The sequence below is a fragment of the Setaria italica genome, chromosome VII (assembly GCF_000263155.2).
Source record: "Setaria italica strain Yugu1 chromosome VII, Setaria_italica_v2.0, whole genome shotgun sequence".
In the NCBI taxonomy this organism is placed as follows: Eukaryota; Viridiplantae; Streptophyta; class Magnoliopsida; order Poales; family Poaceae; genus Setaria; species Setaria italica.
This window is the reverse complement of record NC_028456.1, coordinates 16,257,070-16,266,316: the sequence shown is the minus strand read 5'-3', so window position 1 is coordinate 16,266,316 and position 9,247 is coordinate 16,257,070. Positions and strand designations below refer to the sequence as shown.

General features: G+C 38.3%; 1 protein-coding gene across 3 annotated transcripts; it reads right to left on the bottom strand.

The window, feature by feature from the left end:
* Positions 1 to 361: 361 nt before the first annotated feature.
* On the bottom strand, positions 362 to 5,694 carry LOC101767386 (wall-associated receptor kinase 2). 3 transcript variants are annotated; one of them, XM_004975260.3, is made up of 4 exons: positions 4,950 to 5,694; positions 4,723 to 4,820; positions 4,280 to 4,453; positions 362 to 1,550 (listed from the first exon to the last, which is right to left on the bottom strand). In XM_004975260.3, exons 1-4 carry the CDS (start codon positions 5,618 to 5,620, stop codon positions 364 to 366), a joined length of 2,130 nt encoding a protein of 709 aa, XP_004975317.1. In that variant the 5' UTR covers positions 5,621 to 5,694; the 3' UTR covers positions 362 to 363. The 3 variants fall into 3 exon arrangements, with proteins under 3 accessions (XP_004975317.1, XP_022683708.1, XP_004975316.1); XM_022827973.1 differs by having other exon boundaries at positions 4,723 to 5,265; positions 5,395 to 5,694; XM_004975259.3 differs by having other exon boundaries at positions 4,723 to 5,694.
* Positions 5,695 to 9,247: the final 3,553 nt, after the last annotated feature.

Genomic DNA, 9,247 nt, shown 5'->3' with positions numbered 1-9,247 from the left:
AAAAAAAAAAGTAATTAAAATAAAATATATAAGAATAAAGGTAAAGGAGGAGTAAAAAATAATTTATGAAGTATAAATAAAAGAAGAAAAAAGAAGAGGGAGGGAAAAAATAATAAAGGTAAACAAAAAAAAACACAAAAGGAAAAAAAACTTATGTTTCACCGAGTGTCAAAAAAACACTCGGCACACCCTCTTGCCGAGTGTTTTTTTTGCCACTCGGCAAAGCCCCTTGTTTGCCGAGTGGTTTTTCTTTGCCGAGTGTTTTCAGCTCGGCACTCGGCAAAGAGCTTATTTGCCGAGTGTCCGAAAAAAATATTAGGTAAAGAAAAAATACTCTGTGCAACCAACTAATGCATACTGATTTCATCGTGCAAACTCTGTGCTCATGGAGGCTTTCTCCTGGAGGTTGTAGTAATCTGTACTTTCTTCAGTAGTATAGTCACCTGCTGCATTGTTAAACGACCGTCCCTGCAACATGAGTGCGTTAACACCATGAAACAGTCGAGTGCGCTGTGGCACTGGGCCTGCCAATCGTTGGAGTTCCTCGGCTACCTGGCTCATCATTGGTCGATGTTGACCAGTCATGGCCAAGCATTCTCTTGCTAATGCAGCCATTTGATGTAATAAATCCATGTTTTCTTGGTTGGCTAACTCCGTATCTATAAGCTCCACAAGCTTGCCCTCCTTCATGGCTTCCGTGAAGACAGACACGAGGCTCTCCTTTGTTTCGGACAGTGCCGTCCTACGTGTTAGGAGCTCCAAAAGAACAACACCAAAACTGTAAACATCACTCTTATCAGTAAGCTCAAAGTTCAAAAGGTACTCTGGATCTAAGTAGCCCATTGTCCCCTTCACTACTTGAACATTGTCATCAGCAGACCTAATCATTGAGCATCCGAAATCAGAAAGTTTAGCGGAGAGATTGTGGCCTATAAGAATGTTGACAGATTTGATATCTCCATGGAAGATAGGGTGACTAAGTGAATGTAGGTATGCTAGTGCAGTAGCAATTTCAGTGGCAATTTTAAGACGGATTTCCAGAGTTCTGATGGATGCATCATCTTGTCTATGGATCAGGTAGTGCAGGGTTTGATTCGGCACATATTCGTACACCAGAACTGGAGCTTCAAACTGCAAGCTGCAACCCAGAAGCTGGACAATGTTTTCATGTTTTACTCGAGAAAGTATAAGCAGCTCCTGACCAAATTCCCTTCTCCTACTCTCATCGAATCCCTTGCAGATCTTGATTGCAACAGGATTGTTTTGTGCATCAAGATTTTGCCCTATATAAACGGTTCCCTGACCACCTTCTCCAATGATTGATCTGTTGTCGAAGTTGTTTGTGGCCACCTCAATTTCTTCCCGGTCATACAACTGAAATAAATTGTTACTCTCTACTTTCATCATATCCATTAGAAGTTGGCCACCGTTCTGTTGAAAACATTCGTTCATTTTCTTTAGGTATTCGTGCCTGATTATTCGTCGTTTGTGCTTGATCCATTCTTTAATAAGGAAAAGTAAAAGACCAACCAAAAGACAGCCAAAAATTCCTGCAGATCAGACATGTATGGAAACTTTAAGTTGTTAGACGGCTGGAAAAAAGAGTCTGAAAAGCACTCTGGTTAGCTGAAACAATTAATAATTGGTATGCAATTTGTTTAATACTAGTCTATCAACCCGTGCTCAGCATGGGTTAAAGCTTTTAAAAGTTATTGTATTTGAAAATTATTTAGAAATTAAACTTCTAATTAATAGTTAAAATTGTTTACCTATTACTCTCTCATTTTTAATCCTTCGATATAATACTCATATAGATGTCTACTTATATTTTTCTAGTTGTGATTTATTTTTAATTAATAATTACTCTACACCTTTCATCCCCATCCACACTTTTTTCATTTTGTATCACACCTCCATATATTATGTTTAGCATAAAAATCAATATTTTTCATCACTTCCTCACATACATATATAAATGGTCTATATGGTGTGACTCATCATGTGCGTATACCTTAACTTAGTATTTGTATTTTAACAATGACACAATAGGTAATTTCGAATCATCTATTAGCTTACTTTTGTACATTTATGTATGATGCACATGAAGATAATTAGATTACGATTTACGTGCTTACTCTAGATTATTTTTAATAACAACATACATGGGTAACTTAGATATAAATTTAAAATGACATTTTAAGTTATACTTTATAATGATATGCATAAGTAAATTGGATTGGAAGAGCTCGGCAATTTATATAAAGGTTTAGTGTTTATTTTAGAATATTTTCATAATGAAAGTGGTGGGTAACTTTTTTAAAAATATAACAGACCAATGACTATGATTATTAGAGTTTACTGGATTGATATTTGATGTTTCTAATTTTTATGAGAATTTTTTAGGATTTGTCCTTTTTTCTAGCATGTCTCGTAGAACTTAGTCTCCAATGGAAAAAAAAGTGAGGCCACATTGCTACAAAACTATTACGTTGATCTACCTCTCATTTGTTAAATATTCGAACACAATAGTTATATAGATATATACTTATTATCTTTAGATAATCCGATTGTGATAGGTTTTAGTTAGCAATTACTCTATAATATTTTCATCCACATTTATAATCTTTAAGTTTTCACGTTGCATCACAGTTATGCGCTTCAATTTTTTTAATAAAGGATCCTAAGTTTGAGCTATACTTTTAACATAGAAATCAATATTCTCATCACTTGCTCCATATCTTTATAAATTGTGACACAAAACATGCATATATACCTTAATAATTATATCATATACTAATATATGATTTAGAACCATATATTGATCTATATTTTTAATTAAGATGATTTGGATTAAAGTTTAGGTTACCTTATGTTATTTTTAATAATAGCACGTGTGGGCGATATAGATGAACATTTATGGATTACTTTAAAATATTTTTATTTAAGTATTAGTGGTGGACAATTTTATTACAAATTTAGGAAGTAATTTTAAACTATTTTTATAATAACAAACTGAGTAATTTTGATGACGGACTACACCTCTTACCTCCTGGGAGGTAAGACGTGAATTAAATCTGGACCTTTGATTATTAAGAAAAAACCCAATTAGAAAATAGAAAAAAACTACTAACCCACTTCTTTCCAACTACCGGTGACATGTATGCATGCATCCATCCCGTCTTTATCTCTTTAAAGTCCCGTTAGCATGTGTGCATAGCATCATAAACATTTTAATTTTTTTCCACAATTTTTTTCTCTACTACCGTGCAACGGCATGTAGGTCCCATGTCTGCCATGTCTCATAGTATGATTTTTATTTGTCACATCTGCACTTGTATGCTATTTCTGATGTTGCTAACAATTTAATCTCATATCCAAGCAATTTCTTGTTACAATGTTACGTATGATACAATTGTCACTTCACCTAAAAATTTGACCTGCCATCGTCTCGTTTGAAATATGTTGCATATAACACAATTATTACTTACCTAAAGAAATAATCTATTAGATGTCAAGAATTATATTTACGTACGATACATTGCCACTCACATGCAACCATTAGTATATTTTTTAAAGAAATAGATCAAGTAATATTAGCATCTGTCACGTAATAGAATTAGATTAGCATACATATTTTTGAGGTTTTTTACACATCACGTTAGGGTAGTTAGATTAGGGGTTACTCACATGCAACCATTAGTATATTTTTTTTCAGAAAAAATAGATCACGTATGTACGTGCATCTGTCACGTAACAAATTAGATTTACGTACACCTATTTTGAATGTTTGTACACCTCACATTAGGGTAAGTTAGATTAGGAGGGTAAGTTAGATTAGGAGTTACTTTAGTTTATTTTATATAATGGCATGGGTAGGTAATTTAAAGGCAGATTTAGGGGGTTATTTTAGGTTATTTTCATAATGGCATAGGTGGGTAATTTTTTTAGAAAATATAATAGATCCAATAGCTATGATGATTCGAGTCTACAAATTGATGGCTAGATGTTTTGCTTTCTTGTGAGAATTTTTAGAATTTCTCTCTTTTTCTAGAGTGTCCACCTAGGACCCTAGGTGGCTTCACCTGGAAGCTTCAAAAGGAGCCTCCAATTAGTAATGGTAAGATTTGTGGCTTCGTGGTTATGTCTCCATGTCCGTGGATACGTTATCAGCTTGATACTTCTTATAATATCCACCAACTTCTCACGATCGTGGATCTGTTTTGAACATATATACTTCTAAAACATAATAAATGTATTGAAAGAGGAAAGATAGGTGTACCTATTGGAATTGTGACTGTAAGTGGAATTGATTGGTCTTTCTCACATGTCCCGTTGTAGGCGTTGCCTTTTGGGGACTGTCGAGGACAAGTACATTCAAATCCACCATGAGTATTCTTGCAAGCTTCCTTCACAGAGCAAGGGTTGGTTTCCAGATCCTTGCACTCATCAACATCTGCAGTATTAGCAATTGCATAAAAAATATTTTGTCAAAAATTTGCAATATATTGATTGATAATATGGAACATTTAACATGTTTAGAGCGTCAAATTTTACTTCAGAGACCAGGAATAGACTTAGCTTGTAGCTTCTTGTGAACCTGTACTACTACTATGTTTTCAGTAACATTTATACATATCATAATTAAGCTTCAGATTCTACAGCTCTACTCAGCATCTTTCATGTTTCAATTATGTAGCCTGTAGGTTTATGCAGATTCGTTACCTTGGCATCCGTCGACAAGGTATGGATTGCCTTGGAACCCTTTGGAGCAATTGCAGACGTAGCCTTGCCCGTTTGTGGAATTGAAGCACTGGCTGTTGCTGCTGACACAAGCATAGGATCCAGGCTTGTTACGGGCTTCCTCACACGTTCCATTTCCGATAGCCCAGTCCACCACTAACGGCGGCTTCCTGCCATAAGTGTCATAGAACGCCGACGATGTAGCATACCTTGTGGAGAATGTAAAGTTGGATGCCTCGACCAGCGCCGCGTAGCTGCAGCGGCTGATGTTGTAGATCTGGGATGTGTTGAAGCGTCGTGCGAACCACACTTTGTAGTATTGTAGCCCCTTGGGGATGGCTGTCTGGCAGCAGCCAATTCCAGAGCATGAGCCATCGGTGAGGATGCTCACATCACCTCGCCTGCATATGGACACGCAGCCGCTCGCGTACTTTCCCACGTTGTCCTGATCAGCAATGTATGCCAATGTTCTGCACCCAACAACCGTGAACTTGTTCGCCGTGTCGGAGAGCCTGTAGGGTGTACCTGTAAGGTTCAACGCCCGAGCGTCGTAGTCCATGTCCTTAGTGGAGGTGTTGTAGCAAGATGAGGCCATGGTCACCCTCATCCGTGCAGTGCTGTTTTGTATCGAGATGTTAAGCACCTCGACATTACCAAGAAATGTCCTGAAGTCGCTGCAGTTCAGGTAGAAGCCAGGCATGGCACAGTGGTCAGGCGAGTCGCCTGATCCGATGCCAAACGGGTAGGGGATCTCGAGTTGGCCACATCTTCTCTGGCAGTTGCTACTTGGCTGCGGCAGCGCTCCAACAACGGGGTGAATTGCTGCGAGCGCTGAGGCCAGCCATAGCACTTGTGCTAATTTGGGCACTAGTGACGGCATGGATAGGCTAGATCAGTCTTTCGGCTTAACGAAGATCGAAGGTTTGGGCTTTCGAAGATTGGAGGGAAGTTCTTTTCCTAAGTGGTTAGAGGAACAAAAGAGGAAGGGGGTATAAATACGCGAACCAACATGTTCTTTCTAGAGTACAGAAGCCTGACCAAGTCAACGAACCACACACCAAGTCTTCGGTCTCTCCATTACCACAACTTGGCATGTGTTTTTTGCCACTTGCAAGTGTACAGGCGTGCACAGTCGTACTTGCAACTTGGGCCTTTTTTAGTTGGTCAAATTAGGAGGTGCCAAATTACTGTGCTGGCACTGTAGCACACTGTAGCGTTTCGTTTGGATTTGTGAATTATTGTCCAAACATTGACTAATTAGGCTCAAAAGATTCGTCTCGCAAAGTACAACAAAACTGTGCAATTAGTTTTTAATTTCATCTACATTTAGTACTCCATGCATGTACCGCAAGTTTAATGTGATGAGGAATCTTCTTTTTGTATAGTGCTAAAGTTGGGAGTTGGGGGTGAAGTAAACAAGGCCTTGGCTTGATTGCTAGGGGAAGACCTGCCAGGAATCAGTCTCCTTTTTTCTATCCGTTAGCTTGCAGGTAGGCAGAAGCTGCTTCTTATTAGTTGTCCAGTAACGTAACTATCAGTAGTCTGCTTGCCATGCTAATTGGCTCATGCATGTACGAAACAGCTGCATCGTTATTGGGTAATTTGTTCAAGTGTTGACTGTGTCATGACCCTCCGCCCTTCCCTTGGCTGTATGAGTCGTCTTGCCCAAATACTTCCTCTCGTCGCCTTCGCGCAAAGCATGCTGTGCGCGTGGTAAAGTTAACTGTGGATTGGTTTGCATGTCCACAGTTCATATCCCCTTTCACTACATGTACATACATAGATTGACGATGTAAAGTTAGTTTCTGCATATTCACCATGAAGCATAATTTTTTAACTGCGGACATCATTGACATTCTGATATTAATTAAACTAATGGGTCTAACGAAAGCTGCTATTATTTTTTAACCATAGTTGTACATGTAGTGATCACATATATAGACATATTGATGCTATTCCTTCGTATTTTAAGTTAAACAGTCTTTTGAAAAACCTGTGATGCTCGCTCGAGGGATGCTTGACTGGCTTTATTATCTGTGGGTCAACTTCATAGACGTGGAAGACCTGGCAGGCACTGCTGAAGCAAGACCTGCAGTCTTCTCCTATTGGTAGGCTTCCAGGTAGGTACAAGCTGATTATTTGTCCAGTACACACCGGCTGGGTCAACATTCGGTAGAGGGTCGCTGTTTCCATAGCGAATCATCCATCTATGAAACAGCTGCATGCATCATCAACCGAGCAGGACAAGATGGGAAGACTTCGGGCAAGTCGTTGGGTACTTGGAATGTTGACAAGAGGCTAGGAATCTCACTAGTGTTAGGTATTAATTTTAAATGCTCAAGCAACATGGAAAACAATTTTGTGGGTAGACAACTATCAAATCAACAAGTTTTGATAACCAAAAGATCATACATGCCTTCTATCTCCATTTCAGTCCAACATACATGACCACTTTGCCCACTAGTTCGCCATCCTACATTAAAATTTGAACTGTTATAATACTCCATGTATGGAAGATAGTATTATGGGTTGAAATTTAAGGAATACAATACATACCACTCATTGCTTGCGGGCACATCTATCATATGGTTTCTTATCGCTTGAAAGCGCTTTAAAGTTTTTCATATTCAATGGATGAAAACACATACCCCTCGGTAAAGCATGTCATGTGATGGGAACTAGGGTGGCTGATCTTCCATCAGGTGAAGGATAACTCTCGATTTGGTGGTGGAGTAGCAACACACTCGATCCGGTTTCTGATTAGAAAGATCCGAACCCCGCAACCGAAGCACCACGTGCCTGGTTGACCTCACCACGAAGGCTAATTCCTACCTGCGAATCGAAGAACACAAATAAGAACAAGATAGATACAATCTGAATATTGCTAATAATATGGAGCACGCGAGTTGGGGTCTCATAAACCGATAAAGGGCAAAACTATTCAAAGATAGATTAATCTAAGCACCCAAATCCTATTGTAGGTGGCGGCTACTGAATACAAGCTGTTAGGGGTGAGCTCCACTCCCTGGACACGTCCCTAATAGACCCCAATACGATACACGGCTCACCGGCTCAAAAGATGGTGACACCGCTTCTTAACCAATTCTGTACACTCAATTGTTTTGACGATTCTCGTCGATTCCGAATGAATTTTGATGAGGGACTAGTGCTATTGGAAAGCTTATCTACTTAGCTTTCCATGAATATGTAGAACGTCCAAAACAACGTCCATATGCGGCCGCATTGATTTTAGTGCAGGCTACTTTTGGATTCCGAGACAGGCTCGACCTTAATATTCTTTGGGCCTCTACATGGTTTGGACGCCCCCATGCTGATCCTCTCCATCGTCCCCATGCCTCTCTTTAAGTATTTCTTCTCCTTTCCATTGTTCCTAGTCATATTAATATCATTAGGTAGCGATATATTATCGAAATAGTCATGTCCTCATCATCATGCTATCATCCATCCATTCATTACCCATTTTATTTCTGCGTTCATTCTTAACAATACTCATAAGAGAAGGCCCTTTCAACTGTTGTTGCCAACGGCAAAATTAGTGAAAGTTCAATAAATCGATACACCAAAGTGAAATGTGCATGTACTTTCAACCATCCTCACAGCAAGGTTCCCCAAATCAGTACAGCTTGAGGAATCAGGATCTAACTTCATCAATGCATATGACAAGTTGGTCCTCGAAGTCTTAGGCAATCATAATCACAGAAGTTAACGGCATACATCCTAGCTAGGTCAACTAATTTCTGAACCACACAATTGGCAAAAGAATTCTTTGTATCAAGACAAGCTATACATCTCCATAATTGAGTTGACCTTTCTGGAAAATGGTGGTTTAACCCAGCAAGTATATGATCAATCACAACAATAAAATTCCATTATAGAAATGATGGTAGTAGCTGACCAATTTAGCACCACGACACCTAGAACAACCCCTAGTTGGTACTGTGTATCTAACCATTCTCACTCATGTCATTCATATTCTTCAACACAGATCAAATTAATCATATTGCATGAACAATATTCTGATTTTTCCATTGCAATTATTAGTGCTCCCGCACGGGCTAATATTTTTAAAAGCTATTATATTTTAAAATTATTTAGAAATTAGAATCCTAGCTAATAATCAAAATTTTTTACTACTACTCTCTCATTTTTCAATACTTCAACATAATACTCATATAGATGTGTACTTATCTTTGTCCAGTTATGATTGATTTTTAATTAATAATTACTCTATACACTTTTTCATGCACATTCTCACTTTTTTTTCATTTTGTATAGCACCTCCATACATTGTGCCTAGCATAAAAATTAATATTTTTCTATCACTTCCTCACGTAGATGTATAAATGGTCTACATGGTGACACTCATCATATGCATGTACCTTAACTTAGTATTTCTATACTAACAATGATATAAATAGATAATTTAGAATCATATATTAGTTTGCTTTTGGACATTTCTTTATGGCACGTGAAGATAATTAGATTA

Coding starts and splice junctions, on each gene's coding strand:
- LOC101767386 (XM_004975259.3), bottom strand. CDS start 5,620: ATGCCGTCACTAGTGCCCAAATTAGCACAAGTGCTATGGCTGGCCTCA. Junction 4,454..4,722: donor CCTTGTCGACGGATGCCAAG/GTAACGAATCTG, acceptor CTAATACTGCAG/ATGTTGATGAGTGCAAGGAT. Junction 1,551..4,279: donor TACAGTCACAATTCCAATAG/GTACACCTATCT, acceptor TCTGATCTGCAG/GAATTTTTGGCTGTCTTTTG.